The sequence below is a fragment of the Orcinus orca genome, chromosome 5 (assembly GCF_937001465.1).
Source record: "Orcinus orca chromosome 5, mOrcOrc1.1, whole genome shotgun sequence".
NCBI lineage: Eukaryota > Metazoa > Chordata > Mammalia > Artiodactyla > Delphinidae > Orcinus > Orcinus orca.
Genome location: NC_064563.1, coordinates 79,158,108 through 79,178,800, shown reverse-complemented (window position 1 = coordinate 79,178,800; position 20,693 = coordinate 79,158,108). Strand labels below are relative to the sequence as shown.

The 20,693-nt window shown below is 38.4% G+C and overlaps 1 protein-coding gene and 1 non-coding gene across 2 annotated transcripts in view; both read left to right on the top strand.

The window, feature by feature from the left end:
- UMPS (uridine monophosphate synthetase) overlaps window positions 1–20,693 on the top strand; it is a 47,081-nt gene that overhangs the window by 8,296 nt on the left and 18,092 nt on the right. The window contains exons 2-5 of the mRNA XM_004278816.3: window positions 9,168–9,321; window positions 11,189–11,860; window positions 17,265–17,440; window positions 19,006–19,120. Coding sequence (XP_004278864.1) covers window positions 9,168–9,321; window positions 11,189–11,860; window positions 17,265–17,440; window positions 19,006–19,120 — 1,117 coding nt within the window. The remainder of the gene's footprint in view (window positions 1–9,167; window positions 9,322–11,188; window positions 11,861–17,264; window positions 17,441–19,005; window positions 19,121–20,693) is intronic.
- Window positions 9,692–9,764, top strand: TRNAG-UCC (transfer RNA glycine (anticodon UCC)). The gene has a single exon. It is a non-coding gene; the product is annotated as a tRNA-Gly (tRNA).

The following is a 20,693-nucleotide window of genomic DNA, read 5'->3' as shown; positions in this document are numbered from 1 at the left end:
CTCTAATAATTAGCAATGTTGAGCATCTTTTCATATGCCTCTTGGCCATCTGTATGTCTGTCTTCGTTGGAGAAATGTCTGTTTCTGTCCATTTTTTGATTGAGTTGCTTGTTTATTTGATATTGAGCTGCATGAGCTGTTTGTAAATTTTGGAGATTAATTCACTGCCAGTTGCATCATTTGCAAATATTTTCTCCCATTCTGTGGGTTGTCTTTTTGATTTGTTTATGGTTTCCTTTGCTGTGCAAAAGTTTTTAAGTTTAATCAGGTCCCATGTGTTTATTTTTTATTTTATTTCCATTACTCTAGGAAACGGATTGAAAAAGATATTGCTGCAATTTATTTCAAAGAGTTTCCTGCCTATGTACTCCTCTAAGAGTTTTATATTATCTGGTCTTACATTTAGGTGTTTAATCCATTTTGAGTTTATTTTTGTATATGGTGATAAAGAATGTTCTAATATTCTTTTACATAGCTGTCCAGTTTTCCCAGCACCACTTATTGAAGAGGCTGTGTTTTCTCCATTGTATAGTCTTTCCTCCTTTGTCGTAGATTAATTGACCATAGGTGTATGGGTTTATTTCTGGGCTTTCTATCCTGTTCCACTGATTTTATATTTCTGTTTTTGTGCCAGTACCATAGTGTTTTGATGACTGTAGCTTTGTAGTATAATCTGAAGTCAGGGAGCCTGATTCCTCCATCTCTGTTTTTCTTTCTTGAGATTCCTTTGGCTATTTGGGGTCTTTTGTGTCTCCATACAAATTAAAAGTTTTTCTGTTCTAGTTCTGTGAAAAATGCCATTGGTAGTTTGATAGGGGTTGCATTGAATCTGTAGATTGCCTTGGGTAGTATATCATTTTGACAATACTGAGTCTTCCAATCCAAGAACACGGTATATCTTTCCATCTGTTTGTGTCATCTCTGATTTCTTTCATCAGTGTCTTATAGTTTTCAGAGTTGAGGTCTTTTGTCTCCTCAGGTAGGTTTATTCCCAGGTATTTTATTCTTTTTGATGCGCTGGCAAATGGGATTGTTTCCTTAATTTCTCTTTCTGATCTTCTGTTTTTAGTGTATAGAGATGCAAGAGACTTCTGTGTATTAATTTTGTATCCTGCAACTTTACCAAATTTATTGATGAGCTCTAATAGTTTTCTGGTAGCATCTTTAGGATTTTCTATGTATAGCATCATGTCATCTGCAAACAGTGAGTATTTTGTTTCTTCTTTTCCAATTTGGATTCCTTTTATTTCTTTTTCTTCTCTGATTGCTATGGTTAGGACTTCCAGAACTGTTGAATGAAAGTGGCAAGAGTGGACATCCTTGTCTCGTTCCTGATCTTAAATGCTTTCACCTTTTCACCATTGAGTATGATGTTAGCTGTAGGTTTGTCATACATGGCCTCTATTATGTTGAGGTATGTTCCCTCTATGCCCACTTTTTGGAGAGTTTTTATCATAAATGGGTGTTCAGTTTTGTTAAAAACTTTTTCTGCATCTATTGAGATGATCATGTGATTTTTATTCTTCGATTTGTTGATGTGGTATATCATGCTGATTGACTTATGGATACCGAAAAATCTTTTTATCCCTGGGATAAATCCCACTTGATCATGGCGTATGATCCTTTTAATGTATTGTTGGATTTAGTTTGCTAGTATCTTGTTGAGGAGTTTTGCGTATATGTCCTTCAGTGATATTGGCCTGTAATTTTCTTTTTTTGCTGTATCTTTGTCTGATTTTGGTATCAGGGTGATTGTGGCCTCATGGAATGCACTTGGGAGTGTTCGTTCCTCTGCAATTTTTTGGAAGAGTTTCAGAAGGATAGGTGTTCAGTCTTCTTTAAATTTGATAGAATTCTACTGTGAAGCCATGTCGTCGTGGACTTTTGTTCGTTGGGAGGTTTTTCTGTTTATTTATTTATTTTTAAAAATAAATATTTATTTATTTATGTATGGCTGTGTTGGGTCTTTGTTGCTGTGTGTGGGCTTTCTGTAGTTGCGGCGAGTGGGGGCTACTCTTTGTTGCGGTGCGTGGGCTTCTCATTGCAGTGGCTTCTTTTGTTGCAGAGCACGGGCTCTAGGCATGCGGGCTTCAGTAGTTGTGGCACGCGGGCTCAGTAGTTGTAGCTCCTGGGTCTAGAGTGCAGGCTCAGTAGTTGTGGTGCACAGGCTTAGTTGCTCTGCGGCATGTGGGACCTTCCTGGACCAGGGATCGAACCTGTGTCCCCTGCATTGGCAGGTGGATTCTTAACCACTCTGCCAACAGGCAGTCCCTGCTGGGAGTTTTTTAATCACAGTTTCAATTTCAGTACTTGCGATTTGTCTGTTCATATTTTCTGTTTCTTCCTGGTTCAGTCTTCAGAGAGTGTACCTTTTTAAGAATTTGTCCATTTCATCTAGGTTGTCCATTTTATTGGCATATGGTTGCTTGTAGTAGTCTCCTGTGGTCGTTTGTATTTCTGTCGTATCCGTTGTAATTTCTTCTTTTTCATTTCTAAGTTTATTGATTTGAGCCCTCTCCCTTTTTCTTGATGAGTCTTTCTAAAGGTTTATCCGTTTTTATCTTTTCAAAGAACAGGATTTTAATTTCATTCATCTTTTCTATTATTTTCTTCATCTCTGTTTCATTTATTTCTGCTCTGATCTTTGTGATTTCTTTACTTCTACTAATTTTGGGTTTTGTTTTTTCATCTTTCTGTACCTGCTTTACGTGCAAAGTTAGGTCATTTATTTGAGATGTTCTTTGTTTCCTGAGGTAAGATTGTATTACTATAAATTTCCCTCTTAGAACTCTTTTGCTGTGTCCCATAGATTTTGGATTGTCATGCTTTCGTTTTCACTTGTCCCTAGTTATTTTTTGATTTCCTCTTTGATTTTTTCAGTGATCCATTGGTTATATAGTACGATATTGTTTAGCCTCCACTTGTTTGTGTTTTTTACAGTTTTTTTCCTTGTTGATTTCTAAACTCATAGCGTTGTGATCAGAAAAGATGCTTGATATGATTTCAGTTTTCTTAAACTTACTGAGGCTTGCTTTGTGGCCCAGCATGTAATGAATCCTGGAGAATGTTCTCTGTGCACTTGGGAAGAATGTGTAGTCTGCTGCTTTTAGATGGAATGTTCTGTAAGTATCAATTAAGACCATCTGGTCTAATGTGTCATTTAAGACCTGTGTTTCCTTATTGATTGTCTGGATGATCTGTTCATTGATGTTAAGTGGGGTGTTAAAAGTCCTTCGCTATTGTGTGACTGTCGATTTCTCCTCTTATGGATGATAGCATTTGCCTTATATATCGAGGTGCTCTTATGTTGGGTGCATATTTATTTACAATTTTTCTATCTTCTTCAACTGATCCCTTGATCGTTATGCAGTGTGCTTTGTGTCTTGTGACAGACTTTATTTTATTTATTTATTTATTTATTTTTAACATCTTTACAGTCTTTATTTTAAAGTCTATTTTGTCTGACATGAGTATTGCTACTTCAGCTTTCTTTTGATTTCTGTTTGCATGGAATACCTTTTTCCATCCCCTCACTTTCAGTCTGTATGTGTCCCTAGTTTTGAAGTGGGTCTCTTGTAGACAGCGTATATACGAGTCTTGTTTTTGTATCTATTCAACCAGACTGTGTCTTTTGATTGTAGCATTTAATCCATTTACATTTAAGGTAATTGTTGATATGTATGTTCTTATTGCCATTTTGTTAATTGTTTTGGTTTTTTTTTTTTTTTTTTTTTTTTTTTTGCGGTACACAGGCCTCTCACTGTTGTGGCCTCTCCTGCTGCGGAGCACAGGCTCTGGACGCGCAGGCTCAGCAGCCATGGCTCATGGGCGCAGCCGCTCCGCGGCATGTTGGATCTTCCCAGACCGGGGTACGAACCCGTGTCCCCTGCATCGGCAGGCGGACTCTCAACTACTGCGTCACCAGGGAAGCCCTGGATTTGTTTTTGTAGATCTTTTTTCTTCCCTTTCTCTTTTGTTCTCTTCTCTTGTGATTTGAAGTTTATCTTTACTGTTGTGTTTAGGTTTCTATTTCTTTTTGTATGTGTATCTATTGTAGATTTTTGGTTTGCCATTACCATGAGGTTTTGATATAGCAGTCTATATATATACAAGATTGTTTTAAGTTGCTGGTCTCTTAATTTCAAATGCATTTCCAATATCCTGCATTTGTACTCTCCTCCTCTCACAGTTGCTGGTTTTGATGTCATATTTGTGTGTATGTGATTTCCTACCTTTACTGTGTGTTTGCCTTTACTGGTGAGCTTTTCCATTCGTAATTTTCTTATTTCTAGTTGTGGCCTTTTCTGCCTAGAGAAGTTCCTTTAGCGTACGTTGCAAAGGTCTGGTTATACTGACCTTTGTACTGCAAAGGTCTGATTGTACTGAATTCTCTTAGGTTTTGCTTGTCTGTAAAAATTTTTATTTCTCCATTGAATCTGAATGAGAGCCTTGCTGGGTAGAGTATTCTTGGGTGTATGTTATTCCCTTTTATCACTTTAAATATACCATGTCACTCCCTTCTGGTCTGCAGTTTCTGCTGAGAAATCAGCTGATAACCTTGTGGGGATTCCCTTGTGTGTTATTTGTTGCTTTTCCCTCATTGCTTTCAGTATTTTTTCTTTGTTTTTAATTTTTATCCATTTTATTACCATGTGTATCGTCATGTTCTTCTTTGGGTTTATCCTGCCTGGGACTGTCTGTGCATCCTGGACTTGGGTGACTGTTTCCTTTCCCATATTATGGAAGTTTTCAGCTATTATCTCTTCAAATACTTCCTCAGGACCTTTCTCTCTTCTCCTTCTGGTACCCCTGTAATGCAAATGTTGGTGTGTTTAATGTTGTCCCAGAGGTCTTTTAGACTGTCCTCATTTCTTTTAATTCTGTTTTCTTTATTCTGTTCCACAGCCGTGACTTCCATCATTCTGTTTTCCAGCTCATTTATCTGTTCTTCTGCCTCTATTATTCTGCTATTGATTCCTTGTAGTGTAGTTTTTATTGCAGTTATTGTATTGTTCATCTCTTTGTTTGTTCTTTAGTTCTTCTAGGTCTTTGTTAAACGTTTTTGTATAGTCTCCGTCTGTGCCTCCATTCTTTTTCTGAAATCTTGGATCATCTTTACTATCATTACTCTGAATTCTTTTTCAAGTAGATTATCTGTCTCCATTTTACTTGGTTGTTCTTCTGGGGTTTTATCTTGTTCCTTCATGTGGGACATATTCCTCTACCATATCATTTTGCCTAACTTTCTTTGATTGCGGTTTCTGCATGCTGCAGGGTTGTAGTTCTTACTTCTGCTGTCTGCCCCCTGGTGGATGAGGCTGTCTAAAAGGCTTGTGCAGGCTTCCTGGTGGGAGGGACTGGTTCCTGCCCACTGGTGGGTGGAGCTGGGACTTGTCCCTCTGGGGGGAAGGGCCACGTCAGGGGGTGTGTTTTGCAGGCAGCTGTTTGCTCAGGAAGACTTTAAGCCGCCTGTCTGCTGGTGGGTGTGGCTGTGTTCCCACCTTGTTGGTTGTTTGGCCTGAAGCATGCCAGCTTTGGAGCCTACCGGCTGTTGAGTGGGGCCAGGTCTTGGTGAGAGAATGGCACCCTCCAGGAGGGCTCATGCCAATGCGTACTCCCCAAAACTACCACCGCCAGTGTCTTTGTCCCCACAGTGAGCCACAGCTGCCTCCCCCACCCCACCTCCGTAGGAGACCCTCCAGTACCATCAAGTAGGTCTGGCCCAGCCTCTTATGAGGTTACTGCTTTATTCCCTGGGTCCTGGTCACATGAGACCTTTTGTGTGCCCTCCAAGAGTGGAGTTTCTATTTCTCCCAGTCCTGTGGAATTCTTGTGATCAAACCTTGCTTGCCTTCAAAGCCAGATTCTCTGGGGGCTCCTCCTCCCATTGCCAGACCTCCAGGCTGGGGAGCCTGATGTGGGGCTCAGAACTTTCACTCATGTGGGAGAACTTCTGTGGTATAATTATTTTCCAGTTTGTGGGTCACCTACCCAGTGGGTATGGGTTTTGATTTTATTGCGATTGCACCCCTCCTACCTTCTTATTGTGGCTTGTCTTTGGGTGTAGAATATCTTTTTTGGTAGGTTCCAGCATTTTTTTTGTCAATGGTTGTTCAGCAGTTAGTTGTGATTTTGGTGTTTTTGTAAGAAGAGGTGAGCTCAAGTCCTCCTCTGCCATCTTGTCTCTGCACCCCAGTCATTATTTCTTCAAATAAGTTTTCTGCCCCTTTTTTCCCTCTCTTCTTCTAGGACTCTTCTAATCTATAATGTGAATGTTATTCTCAATATTTTTCCCTAGGTCCCCTACGCTATTTTTGCTTTTTAAAATGCTGGTGTTTTGTTCTGTTTATTGCTGCTCTGTTAGGGTGAGTTCCACTGCCCTGTCTTCCAGATTACTGATCTTTTCTTCTGCTTCATCTTGTCTGCTGTTGAACCCCTCTAATTTTTTTTTCAGATCAGTTATTGTATTCTTCAGCTCTTTGACTTGTCTTTGGTACGTTTTTATATTTTCTGTCTCTTTGTTGAAGTTCTGTGTTCATCCATTCTTTTTCCTATTTTGGTGAGCATCTTTAAGACCATTACTTTGAGTTCTTTATCAGGTAAATTACTTATTTCTGTTTCATTAAGGTTTTTTATTGGGGTTTTATCTTTTGCTTTCATTTGGAACATATACCTGTTTTCTCATTTTGCTTGACTCCGTGTTTCTGTGTGTTAGGTGATACAGTTATCTTTTCTAGTCTTGAAGGGGTGGCCCTGTTTGGGAAATGAACCTTACTGTTCAACCTTGCTCTAGTTCTTAGTTGTTTCTCAAACTGTGTCTTTGATTGCTTCACACCTTTGGGGCCCAGAAATGCAATCCCCCCTAGCAACAAAAGCACACACTCAAGTGGTGTCCCCTATTTGGGCTACATGTGCCCACTGGCTTTGGTGTGCATCCACACCACTGGTGTGGCTGCAGGATCAGTGGAGGATGGGGGGACAGGCTGCAGCAGAAACATGGGGAAGTGGTGTATTCACCCACTGCCTCTGGTGGGGCTGGGGCTGTGGTGCAGGGAGGGGCAGGCAGTAGCAAGTTAGAAAGAGAGTGTAAAAATGGTGCCTGCCAGTGGCTCCATACTTGGAGAAAGCCCCAACAGAGCCCCCCTGGCAGACACTTTAAGATTAGCAAGTGAACTTACTTCACATATGATCTAGGCTCTTTTCAGGCTACAGTTTTTGTGTTGGGTCCCAGGGTGAGTGAGTCTGCACACAAGCCATTTAAGAGCAGATCTCTATTCCCTACATCCATATGGTTTTCCTGGATCCAAGCCCTGTTGGTCTTCAAAGCCAGGTGTTTTGAGTGCTCATCTCTCCGGTGTAGGTCCCAGGGGTTGGGGTGACTGATGTGGAGCATCAGGGAGAAGTTCCATATTTGTGAGATCCCTCCTGGTTATGGGTTGCTGAAGTAGTGATGAAGTTTTTGGCGAGACTGTGTCTCTAACTCTCCTACCCATCTCCATGTGCCCTTTTATCCTTTGTTGTGCAGTAGCTGTTCACCTAGCTCTCAGGTTCTTTTCGGAGGGAATTGTTCTTAATGTAGTTGTAGATTTGTTGTGTCCATGAGAGGAGGTGAGTTCAGGATCTTCTTACTCCACCATCTAGAACCACCTTCCCACTTGTTTATTTTTGGTTTTATTTCTTTGCTTTTGGTGTCAAATCTAAAACATCATTGTTAAGACCATTGTCAAGGAAGTTACCACCTATTTTCTTCAAGGAGGTTTATGTTTTTAGGTCTTACATTCAAGTCATTAATCCATTTTGAGTTAATTTTTGTGTATGGTGTAAGATGTAGTCTAGTGTTCCCAAAACCATTTTGTTGAAGAGACTGTCCTTTTCCCTTTGTGTGTTCTTAGCTCCTTTGATGTAAATTAATTGAACATATATGTGTAGGTTTACTTCTGGGCTCTCTATTCTGTTCTGTTGACCTGTGTGTCTGTATTTATGCCAATACCATAGTGTTTTGACTACTATTACTTTGTAATATAGTTTGAAATCAGGGAATATGATACTTCCAGCTTTGTTTTTCTTTCTCAAGATTGTTTTGGTTATCCAGGGTCTTTTGTGGTTCCATACAAATTTTAGGATTGTTTGTTCCATTTCTGTGAAAAGTGCCATTGTAATTTTTTAGAAACTTCATTGAATCTGTATATTGCTTTTAGTACGGACTTTTTTTTTTTTTTTTTTTTTTTGCGGTACGCAGGCCTCTCACTGTCGTGGCCTCTCCCGTTGCGGAGCACAGGCTCCGGACGCGCAGGCTCAGCGGCCATGGCTCATGGGCCCAGCCGCTCCGCGGCATGTGGGATCTTCCCGGACTGGGGCATGAACCCGTGTCCCCTGCATCGGCAGGTGGACTCTCAACCACTGCGCCACCAGGGAAGCCCTAGTATGGACATTTTAACAGTTTAATTTTTCTGATCCATGAGCATGGAATATTTTTCCATTTACTTATGTTATCTTCAGTTTGTTTGTTTGTTTTTAAAATCAATGTCTTATGTTTTTAGTGTACAGGCCTTTCACTTCCTTGGTTAAAGGTTTTTCACTTCCTTGGTTAAATTTATTTGTGTTTTATTCTTTTTTTTTGGCCGTGCTGTGTGGCATGCGGGATCCTAGTTTTCTGACCAGGGATTGAACCTGTGCCCCCTGCAGTGGAAGCGCGGTGTCTTAACCACTGGACTGCCAGGGAAGTCCCTGTTTTATTCTTTTTAATGCAATTGTTTTCTTAATTTCTCTTGTGAAACTTCTTAATTGAAGACTTCTGTTGGGAAAATAAAACTAGCAGGTGATAGGTTTAGACATGACAAGCATAATGAATTACTAAGGAAAACTGTGAAGCCTAGGGGTCATCCTTAGTCTTCAGGGTGAACATCATAGCCTTTCCTAACACATTCCATGTTGCTCTTGGAGCAGCCCTGAGTCTAGCTAAGTAGGTTAATTCTTCTGTTTTTATATTTATATTTGTAAACTGGGATTTGTGGAGAGGATAACTTAACAAAAAGGCATTTATATTTTTCTGATCAGGTTTAAGACTCTCCCTTGCTGGGTTGTTACTGTCTTTATGTTGTTACATGATTTATACACCACTTAAAATAGTAATAAAAATAATTGGGTTATGTGTTGTTTTTTTACAGGTTGCAGAAATTTTATTCCAAACTGCCCAAAATGCAGGGATCAATTTTGATACTGTGTGTGGAGTACCTTATACAGCTTTACCATTGGCCACAGTTATCTGTTCAACCAACCAAATTCCAATGCTTATTAGAAGGAAGGAAACAAAGGATTATGGTAAAGTAGAAATAGTATAAGCTTTAAGTTGATATATAGCCTGATACTTTTAGAATTTGTTCTTCTAGGCACTGATGTTTGTAGTCACCTTGAATATTCTTCATAGGGCCTTTAAGTTGTTATGGCCTGTGGAATTTGTTAACTGTTGTTATAAATCACCTCCCTTTCCTTTAGAGTCTAGGGGTGAAATGCTTTGTATTAATTAGGCAATGAAAAAAAGTGCTTTTTTTGTGCACCAAATTTATGAAACCCAACATTTTTACCAGCGCTTCCCTCATCAGAAGAATGTTCTAAGAGCACTTACTTTCCCAATGTATTTGTATTTAAATTGCATGAATAAAATTAATCTGTTAAAGCAATGTGAGGGAATTCCCTGGCAGTCCAGTGGTTAGGACTCTGCACTTCCACTGCAGGGGGCCCAGGTTCGATCCCTGGTTGGGGAAATAAGATCCCACAGCTGTCCAGGTGGCCAAAAAAAAAGTAAATGCCACATGAAATTCTAAATGAAGATGTTTTTATGGGTTCATGGCAGTAGGTTATCAGGTGGGTGTTTTAAATGTGGGCTGCATTAAAACTAAATCAATCTAAAAGTATTGGAACTGACTTCATATTTGATGATCTTAAGTACTAATGATTTTTTCGTGTTGTTTTATGTTGGTGTGATACTGTTTTTGTTACTTCTTTTTGAAAAGAGTCCTTTTTACAGACGTGTTCTAAAAATTTTATGATGAAATCATATGATGTCTGGGATTTGCGTCTAAAAATTATGGGGGGAGGGTGATGTTGGAGTTACAGTTGAAACAAGATTGCCCATGAGTTGCTAAGTGGTGAGGTGCTGTATTTGTGGAGGTTTGTTATACTATTTTGTCTAGTTTTGTTTGAAATTCTCCATTATAAAAAAAATTAGACAAATGTTTTTGCCACTTAGTGGCACAGTGTTTATCTATATGAATCACTGCCATAAGACTGCTGTTTCTATTTCCTTATTATGTATCTTCAAAAATATTTCTTAGAATAAGATCATTAATTTAAAAATATACCTATAAGTACTTGCAGTCTTATGTTCTCGCCTAAGATGATTCAGTTAAACTTGCCAATTCTGCAAGGGAAGGAAAGGAGTTGGGGAAAGTACCTGTGGAAAGTTCAGAACGTAGGCAAAATGCCCACTATATCTATTTTGATTCAAAATAAGATAAATTTGGTAGTGGAAAATGTAAAAATGAATCTCTAAACCGTGAGTCTGTGTAGTCTACAGCCTGAGTATTTACAGTTTGTAGATTATCTGAAAATAGTCTGCAGTAGGGGTTGGAGTGGGGAAGTGTGTTTAGTCACATTACATTACATAGCTCATAACGCTGTGGTGATTGACCTCAGTGGTTGTCGAATATTTTCCCTCCTGCATTTATGTGCTCAGAAGGCCAGTTGTTTGGCTGATCTTGAATAAAGAAATTGTTAATGGAAAAAGGAATGATTTCATTGATGATATTGGGCTATTCTTTGTTTCATAACTTTCATTGACCTAGGTGATCTTGCCTTAATAAAACCTGTATTTGAAATTTTGATCATAAACACATTAAATGATGTTTTACACCATTAAATAATTTGCTAGTTTTACTAAAAATGTTCTGTATATGTAACTTTGACAATTTTGAAATACATAGGCACTGAACAAAACAGTAATTGTGGCACATTGAAGATTCATTAGGAATTTTAAAAATAAAGTAGTTCCAAAGTAGATTATCAGAAAATATAATTTAGATTATCCCCCCTTCATAAATACATGCCAAATTTATACTACAAGATACATCTTGAGTTGGCTGAAATATATAACTTTAAAACAGAGTCAACGTAATTTTTTCTTTTCTAGGTACTAAGCGTCTTGTAGAAGGGGCTATTAATCCAGGAGAAACCTGTTTGATCATTGAAGATGTTGTCACCAGTGGATCTAGTGTTTTGGAAACTGTTGAGGCTCTTCAGAAGGAGGGCTTGAAGGTCACTGATGCCATAGTGCTGCTGGACAGAGAGCAAGGAGGAAAGGACAAGTTGCAGGCGCATGGGATTCGTCTCCACTCAGTGTGTACATTGTCCAAAATGCTGGAGATTCTTGAGCAACAGAAAAAAATTGATGCTGAGATGGTCGAGAGAGTGAAGAGATTTATTCAGGAGAATGTTTTTGTGGCAGCTAATCATAATGGTTCTCTCCCTTCTGTAAAGAAAGGACCCAAAGAACTAAGCTTTGGTGCACGTGCAGAGCTGCCCGGGATCCACCCAGTTGCATCAAAGCTTCTCAGGCTTATGCAAAAGAAGGAGACCAATCTGTGCCTGTCTGCTGATATTTCAGAGTCCAGAGAGCTGTTGCAGCTAGCAGATGCTTTAGGACCCAGAATCTGCATGCTCAAGACTCATGTAGATATTTTGAATGATTTTACTCTGGATGTGATGAAGGAGTTAACCATTCTGGCCAAACGCCATGAGTTTCTAATATTTGAAGACCGGAAATTTGCAGATATAGGAAACATAGTAAAAAAGCAGTATGAAGGTAAGTATTATTCAGGAACCAACAAGAATCACAAATCCAGCTTAAACTGGCTGAAGAACAGAAGGAAATGTATTGGCTCACATGACAAAGTCCAGCTGTAGAAAAGCCTGTCAAGCGTGGTTGGCTCTAGGAGCTCAAGTGATGTCTTTTGGCCTTGCTTTCTCTCCAAGTCTCAGCTCTGCTTTCTTCTCTCTTGACTTCTTTCTCAGGTAGGCACACTCCTCAAACCAGTCGCTCAGACCTGGGGTATAGAATACCTTTATTAGCTCACCTGGGTAATATACCCTGCTCCTGGTGATGTGAGGCTATTTTTTAAAAATTTTTATTGCAGTATAGTTGCTTTACAATGTTGTGTTAGTTTCTATTGTACAGCAAAGTGAATCAGCTATACGTATACATATATCCGCTCTTTTTTGGATTTCCTTCTCATTTAGGTCACCACAGAGCATTGAGTAGAGTTCACTGAGCTAAACAGTAGGTTCTCATTAGTTATCTATCATAGTATCAATAGTATATATATGTCAATCCCCATCTCCCAGTTCACCCCCCCCACCCCACAACTTGGTGTCCATATGTTTGTTCTCTACGTCTGTCTCTATTTCTGCTTTGGAAATAAGATCATCTATACCATTTTTCTAGATTCCACATATATACATTAATATACAACATTTGTTTTTCTTTTTCTGACTTACATGACAGTCTCTAGGTCCATCCATGTCTCTACAAATGACCCAATTTCATTCCTTTTTATGGCTGAGTAATATTCCATTTATATATGTACCACATCTTCTTTATCCATTCCTCTGTTGATGGACGTTTAGGTTGCTTCCATGTCCTGGCTGTTGTAAATAGTGCTGCAATGAACGTTGGGGTGCATGTGTCTTTTTGAATTATGGTTTTCTCTGGCTATATGCCCAGTAGTTGGATTGTGGGTCACATGGTAGTTCTAGTTTTAGTTTTTTAAGGAACCTCCATACTGTTCTCCATAGTGGCTGTATTAATTTACATTCCTACCAACAGTGCAAGAGGGTTCCCTTTCCTCCACACCCTCTCCAGCATTTATTGTTTGTAGATATTTTAATGATGGCCATTCTGACCTGTGTGAGGTGATACCTCATTGTAGTTTTGATTTGCATTTCTCTAATAATTAGTGATGTTGAGCATCTTCTCCTGTGTTTGTTGGCCATCTGTATGCCTTCTTTGGAGAAATGTCTATTAAGATCTTCTGGCCGTTTTTTGATTGGGTTCTTTGTTTTTTGATATTGAGCTGCATGAGCTGTTTGTATATTTTGGAGATTAATCCTTTGTCAGTTACTTTGTTTGCAAATATTTTCTCCCATTCTGTGGGTTGTCTTTTTGTTTTCTTTATGGTTTCACTTGCTGTGCAAAAACTTTTGAGTTTAATTAGGTTCCATTTGTTTATTTTTGTTCTTATTTTCATTACTTTAGGAGGGAAGTCAAAAAAGATCTTGCTGCGATTTATGTCAGAGAGTGTTCTGCCTGTGTTTTCCTCTTAGAGTTTTATAGTGTCTGGCCTTACATTCAGGTCTTTAATCCATTTTGAGTTTATTTTTCTGTATGGTGTTAGGGAGTGTTCTAATTTCATTCTTTAAAATGTAGCTGTCAGGTTTTTCCAGCACCACGTATTGAAGAGGCTGTCATTTCTCCATTGCATATTCTTGCTTCCTTTGTCATAGATTAGGTGACCATAGGTGTGTGTTTATCTCTGGGCTTTCTATCCTGTTCCGTTGGTTTATATTTCTGTTTTTATGCCAGTACCATACTGTCTTGATTACTGTAGCTTTGTATTATAGACTGAAGTCAGGGAGCCTGATTCCTCCAGCTCTGTTTTTCTTTCTCAAGATTGCTTTAGCTATTCAGGGTCTTTTGTGTTTCCATACAAAATGCAAAATTTTCTGTTCTAGTTCTGTGAAAAATGCCATTGGTAATTTGATAGGTATTGCATCGAATATGTAGATTGCTTTAGGTAGTATAGTCATTTCCACAATATTGATTCTTCCAATCCAAGAACATGGTATATCTCTCCATCTGTTTTTGTTGTCTTTGATTTCTTTCATTAGTATCTTATAGTTTTTTGTACACAGGTCTTTTGACTCCTTAGGTTTATTCCTAGGTATTTTATTCTTTTTGTTGCAATGGTAAATGGGATTGTTTCCTTAATTTCTCTTTCTGATCTTTCATTGTTAGTGTATAGGAATGCCAGAGATTTCTGTGTATTAATTTTGTATCCTGCGACTTTACTAAATTCATTGATTAGCTCTAGTAGTTTTCTGGTGGCATCTTTAGGATTTTCTGTGTATAGTATCATGTCATCTGCAAACATCTGCAAACAGTGAGTGTTTTATTTCTTCTTTTCCAATTTGGATTCCTTTTATTTCTTTTTCTTCTGTGACTGCCATAGCTAGGACTTCCAAAACTGTTGAATACTGGCAAGAGTGGACATCCTTGTCTTGTTCCTGATCTTAGAGGAAATGCTTTCAGTTTTTCACCATTGAGAATGATGTTTGCTGTGGGTTTGTCGTATATGGACTTTATTACGTTGAGGTAGGTTCCCTCTATGCCCACTTTCTGGAGAGTTTTTTTAATCATAAATGGGTGTTGAATTTTGTTGAAAGCTTTTTCTGCATCAACTGAGGTGATCATGTGGCTTTTATTCTTCAGTTTGTTACTGTGGTGTATCCCACTGATTGATTTGCATATATTGAAGAATCCTTGGGATAAATCCCATTTGATCATGGTGTATGATCCTTTTAATGTGTTGGATTCAGTTTGCTAGTATTTTGTTAAGGATTTTTGCATCTGTGTTCATCAGTGATATTGGCCTGTGATTTTCTTTTGTTGTGATATCTTTGTCTGTTTTTGGTATCAGGGTGATGGTGGCCTCGTGCAGTGAGTTTGGGAGTGTTCCTCCCTCTGCAGTTTTTTGGAAGAATTTGAGAAGGATGGGTGTTAGCTCTTCTCTAAATGTTTACTAGAATTCGCATGTGAAGCCATCTGGTCCTGAGCTTTTGTTTGTTGGAAGATTTTTATTCACAGTTTCAATTTCATTATTTGTGATTGGTGTGTTCGTATTTTCTATTTCTTCCTGGTTCAGTCTTGGAAGGTTGTACTTTTCTAAGAATTTGTCCATTCCAGGTTGTCCATTTTATTGCCATATAGTGGCTTTTGGTAGTCTCTTATGATCCTTTGTATTTCTGCAGTGTCAGTTACAACTTCTTTTTCATTTCTAATTTTATTGATTTGAGTCTTCTCTCTTTATTTCTTGATGAGTCTGGCTAAAGGTTTATCAATTTTGTTTATCTTCTCAAAGTACCAGCTTTTAGTTTTATTGATCTCTGCTATTGTTTTCTTTGTTTCTATTTATTTCTGCTCTGATCTTTATGATTTCTTTCCTTCTACTAACTTTGCGGGTTTTTTGTTCTTCTTTCTCTAGTTGCTTTATGTATAAGGTTAGGTTGTTTATTTGAGATTTTTCTTGTTTCTTGAGGTAGGATTGTATTGCTGTAAACTTCCCTTTTAGAACTGCTTTTGTTGCATCCCATAGGTTTTGGGTCGTCGTGTTTTCTTTGTCATTTGTTTCTAGGTATTTTTTGATTTCTTCAGTGATCTCTTGCTTATTTATAGCATATTGCTTAGCCTCCATGTGTTTGTGTTTTACAGTTTGTTTCCTGTAATTGCTTCCTAATCTCATAGTGTTGTGGTTGGAAAGTTGCTTGATACGATTTCAATTTCTTAAATTTACTGAGGCTTGATTTGTGACCCAAGATGTGATCTATCCTGGAGAATGTTCCTTGTGCACTTGAGAAGAAAGTGTATTCCGCTGCTTTCGGATGGAATGTTCTGTAAATATCGATTAAGTGTATCTGGTCTAATGTGTCATTTAAGGCTTTTGTTTCCTTATTAGTTTTCTGTCTGGATGATCTGTCCATTGGTGTAAGTGGGGTGTTAAATTCCCCCACTATTATTGTGTTACTGTCGATTTCCCCTTTCACGGCTGTGAGCATTTGCCTTATGTATTGAGGTGCTCCTGTGTTGGGTACATAAATATTTACGGTTGTTATGTCTTCGTCTTCTAGGGTTGATCCCTTGATCATTGTGAGGCTATTTATGTAAACTTCTTGAAGGCCAAGGTATAGTTAGGGGTTATTTCCCTAAGGAAAATGGCTGTGCTTATGCCAGAAGAAAGGGACATGGGTTCTAGGCAGGCAAAAATGACAGATGTTGGCCCTGCAGAACACAATGAGTTCTGAATATTCAAAGAATGAAAATTGCAGCTATAGGAGACAAGGAAAAGGTAGTATAAAGTAAGATTTATTTTTAGCAGAAAAAGATCTGTTGATATGCATCCTTTTTAAAAAATTTTGTCAAATAGCTCAAGGTAGAGCATACATTAGTTTTAAAAAGTGCTTAATTCTTTACCAATTCTTTACCCATTCTTCTATGCAACTTTCTGTTATATTGGGTATATCTCTTTTTTCACTTACCCTTACAACGGACATTTTATGTTATTTAACAGTTATAAGCATCTTTTGAGACAACAATTTTTCTTAAAGTAATACATACATATTCTTAAGCTATTTCTTTAGGAGAGATTTGTCTGTAATGACTTTCTTCATGTGCTAAAGATATTGACTGTTGGGACTTCCCTGGTGGTCCAGTGGTTAAGACTCTGCACTCCCAATGCATGGGGCCCAGGTTCAATCCCTGGTCAGGGAACTAGATCCCGCATGCTGCAACTAAGAGCCCGCATGCTGCAAGTAAGACCCGGCACAGCCAAATCCATAAATAAATACTTTAAAAAAAAAGACTGTTGAAAGAGTTATACAAACTTTCTATAAGTTTGCATATAGTTTTTTTTCAAAAATCTACTTGGGTTACTGTTGTCTGCTTTTAAAATGAATACAATTGTCTATTGAAATTTGAAGAGCTAAAGAGACCTAAGGAACAAGTAGATTTGAGAGATGGTAAAGTTTCTGAGAGATCCCTACAGAATGAAAATTTGTCATCTTCAGAGGAATTTCAGTTGATATCTTCCACTCAACAAACAACCTGTCTTCACTGGACCCTTTCCAGTTGCATAAATCTTATTGGTAGTCACAAGCATCAGCCTGCAAGGAAAAACAGTCTTACCAGTTTTGCTAGTAAACTAAGTGTAGAACTTATAAGATTTTTTTCTCCTTGTGATTTCTCAACCAGCTAACCAGGTGGACAGATAAATTTTTCACAAGTAGGTCCACTGATAATCACTAAAATTCTTGAAGTGTTTCGCTATTACATTGACATGTTACTAGGAGATTATTTCCATATTGTAGTTGGTTGGTTGGGTAAAAGTTAAGGGATTTTGTTTGGAAATTGACAGATATCTTTTTTCCCCTTTTCATAGGTGGTGTCTTTAAAATAGCTTCTTGGGCAGATCTAGTAAACGCTCATGTGGTTCCAGGCTCAGGAGTTGTGAAAGGCCTGGGAGAAGTAGGCCTGCCCCTGCACCGGGCATGCTTACTCATTGCAGAAATGAGCTCTGCTGGCTCCTTGGCCACTGGGAGCTATACTGAAGCAGCGGTAAGTGACAGAGGAGAGAGATTGGGGCAACAGAAGGCCGGGGCTGTGACACTGGATGTTACAGGGGAAGAAAATACCTTAATTTGGGGTCTATGGAATTGCTGTCAAAAACAAAAAAATCACCTGCTGTTTGTGTGACAGTATATTAATACTAGTTGGCTAGAATATCCTGATGGTTAATAGCATTTTATATCTTGTAGTGTACACCAAAGAAATTTGAACTGTACTCTTAAGAGAGAAACATTGAAACACAGATATTGGGTCAAATAAACATATGTCTGTATTTACCTGGTCTTTAAGATAGAGGAGTTTTTTCCCTTTCACCATGAATTGAAATTGAATAGCTTTTTCCCAGATACGCAGTTTCTTGGAATCTCCCGAGTCACACACAGATGCACATTCTCATGACAGCAGCCCACATGAAGCAGCTTACCTTTTCAGTCTTTGATATTGATTGGCATTGTATGGGAGAGCTCTTAACTAGAGTCCAGACACATTGTTTCCTTTAGTAGCTCCCCATTATTAAAAATCCTTATAACACCATACATGTTAGTGCCCAGCTCCAACCCCCTGCATGCCAGAAAAAAATGAGAGATGGATAATCATCTAGTTATAAAGCTCCTCTTTACATTCTCCTCTGGGCAAGGTTCATAGTTGGATAGTCACCTAGAAAGATGGATGGATTATCTTTGCAGATATTTTAAAGACTATTACTTTTTAAAGTAACAGGAATTTTTAATAAAATTTTAATTTTTACATGGGAATTTATGTTTCATATTTCAAAGCCTGTGGAACTGTGAAGAATTCATATGGCCCTAGGGCCAGGTTTTAACAGCACCCCTGAATTGACCATAAATGTCTATGATTTCCCAACTCTCATAGCAGAGGGTCCATGAGTCCAGTGCTAATATTTGGCATTCTGGATCTGGCTCAAGGACAATACATTGATTTTTGGTTGGTGGTAGTACTTAGTGGCAAGAATGGAACAGTCTGGGCCTCAGGGAAGAGCCAAATTAGAAAGTCAGGCAGACCTTCTAGGGAGGCTTCTATGAATGTGAGGTAATGGTAGATAAATTGTGGAGACAAGTTATTGGCAAATGTTAAAGAAGAGGGAAAGCTGCAGAGGTAAGATTTCTTTAGCTAGCTCTTAACAACATAGTGGTTTTTTATGTGGTGGCTGTCCTTGAATATCTATGTAGATAGGCAGTAAGTCAGTGTGGTTTTATACCATTATAAATGTATTCTAGAGTACTACTTGTATCCTTTTTGGAAGTAGGTAGGTCCCCAAGCATTATTACAAATAAGTAACGATGCAGCATCTAGATTTTAGATGCACATAATATAAGATTTTTAGTGTTTTCAGTGTTTGGTTATAGGAGAAGGGGACGGAAGGTGTTATTTCAGGGTGGTCTTAATGGAGCAAGTGTGTAGATTCATATCTAAGATTACCCGTTTTAGATGTACTTAGTTTAATATGAAATGAGGAAATGCATCTATGAAATAAAGTTTCTTACATTCTGTGTGGTTAAGTGCTTTCTTGTAATCTTTTATTACATTCCATTTAGGTGAGAATGGCTGAAGAGCATTCTGAATTTGTGGTTGGTTTTATTTCTGGCTCCCGAGTAAGCATGAAACCAGAATTTCTTCACTTGACTCCAGGAGTTCAGTTAGAAGCAGGAGGTAAGTCTATTCATTGGTAATGGTTTTTCCAAAATGCTTCTTTACCCAAGTCAGCAAGGACAAAATAAAACCTAGATATGCAAAATAGCTTGCAGTCTAATTTTAGGATGAAAATCTAGAAAGCTACTTTTTGTTGAAAAATGCCCAGAAACTGACAATTTTAATTGTTCCCAACTGATGTTCCAAATATGCTGCCAAAAAAGGTGTTCTGCGCTCAAGGAGGAATGCTCTAGGTTAAACAAAATCAGACATTTGTTTAGGACTTTGCAGAGCCTTTGATGTGCTAATGTTTATTGTGGCTCTTCAGTGTGGAGATACCTGGTTCTGTCATGTCATCCAAACTTAGCTGAACACGTTAACACTTTTAGCAGTCTGAGAAATGCAGTTGCAGTGGCTAAAAGAAAAAGAGCAAACTTTCTCAATGATAGTCTCTAGTCAGTGAAGGAGTAATCTAGGTTATTAAATGTCCTTTTGGGGTTCAAAGTTGTTTTGTTTTTTTACTTTTAAAAAAGTAATGTAGTAATTGAAATATAGTTGATTTACAATGTGTTCATTTCTGCTGTGCAGAAAAGTGATTAAGTTATACATATATATACATTTTTTAAGTATTCTTTTCCATTATGGTTTATCACAGAATACTAAATATAGTTCCCTGTGATATACAGTAGGCCCTTGTTGTTTATCCACTCTATATATAATAGATTGCATCTGCTAACCCCAAACTCCCACTCCATCCCTTTCCCACCCCACCTCCCACTTGGCAACCACAAGTCTGTTCTCTGTGTCAGTGAGTCTGTTTCTGTTTCGTGGATATGTTCATTTGTGTCACATTTTAGATTCCATGTATAAGTGGTATCACAGGGTATTTGTCGTTCTCTTTCTGACTTACTACACATGGTATGATAATGCCTAGGCCTATCCATGGTGCTGCAGATGGCATTTTGTTCTTTCTTATGGCTGAGTAGTATTCGTGTGTGTGTGTCTGTGTGACTTCTTCTTTATCCATTCATCTGTTGATGGCCATTAAGGTTGTTTCCATGTCTTGGCTATTGTGAACAGTGCCTCTGTGAACACAGGGGTGCATGTATCTTTTTGAACTATAGCTTTGTCCAGATAGGAGTGGGATTGCTGGATCATATGGCAGCTCTATTTTTAGTTTTCTGAGGAACCTTCTTACTGTTCTCCATAATGGCTGCCCCAGTGTACATTCCCACCAACAGTGTAGTTCGGTTCCCTTTTGTCCACACCCTCTCCAGCATTGTTATTTATAGACTTCTTAATGATGGCTATTCTGACATGTGTGAGGTGGTACCTCATTGTAGGTTTGATTTGCATTTCTCTAATAATTAGTGATATTGAACGTCTTTTTATGTGCCTGTTGGCCATATGTATGTCTTCTTTGGAGAGATGTCTATTTAGGTCTCCTGACCATTTTTTAAAAATTAATTAATTTATTTATTTATGGCTGTGTTGGGTCTTCGTTTCTGCGTGAGGGCCTTCTCCAGCCGTGGCAAGCGGGGGCCACTCTTCATCGCGGTGTGCAGGCCTCTCACTATCGCAGCCTCTCATTGCG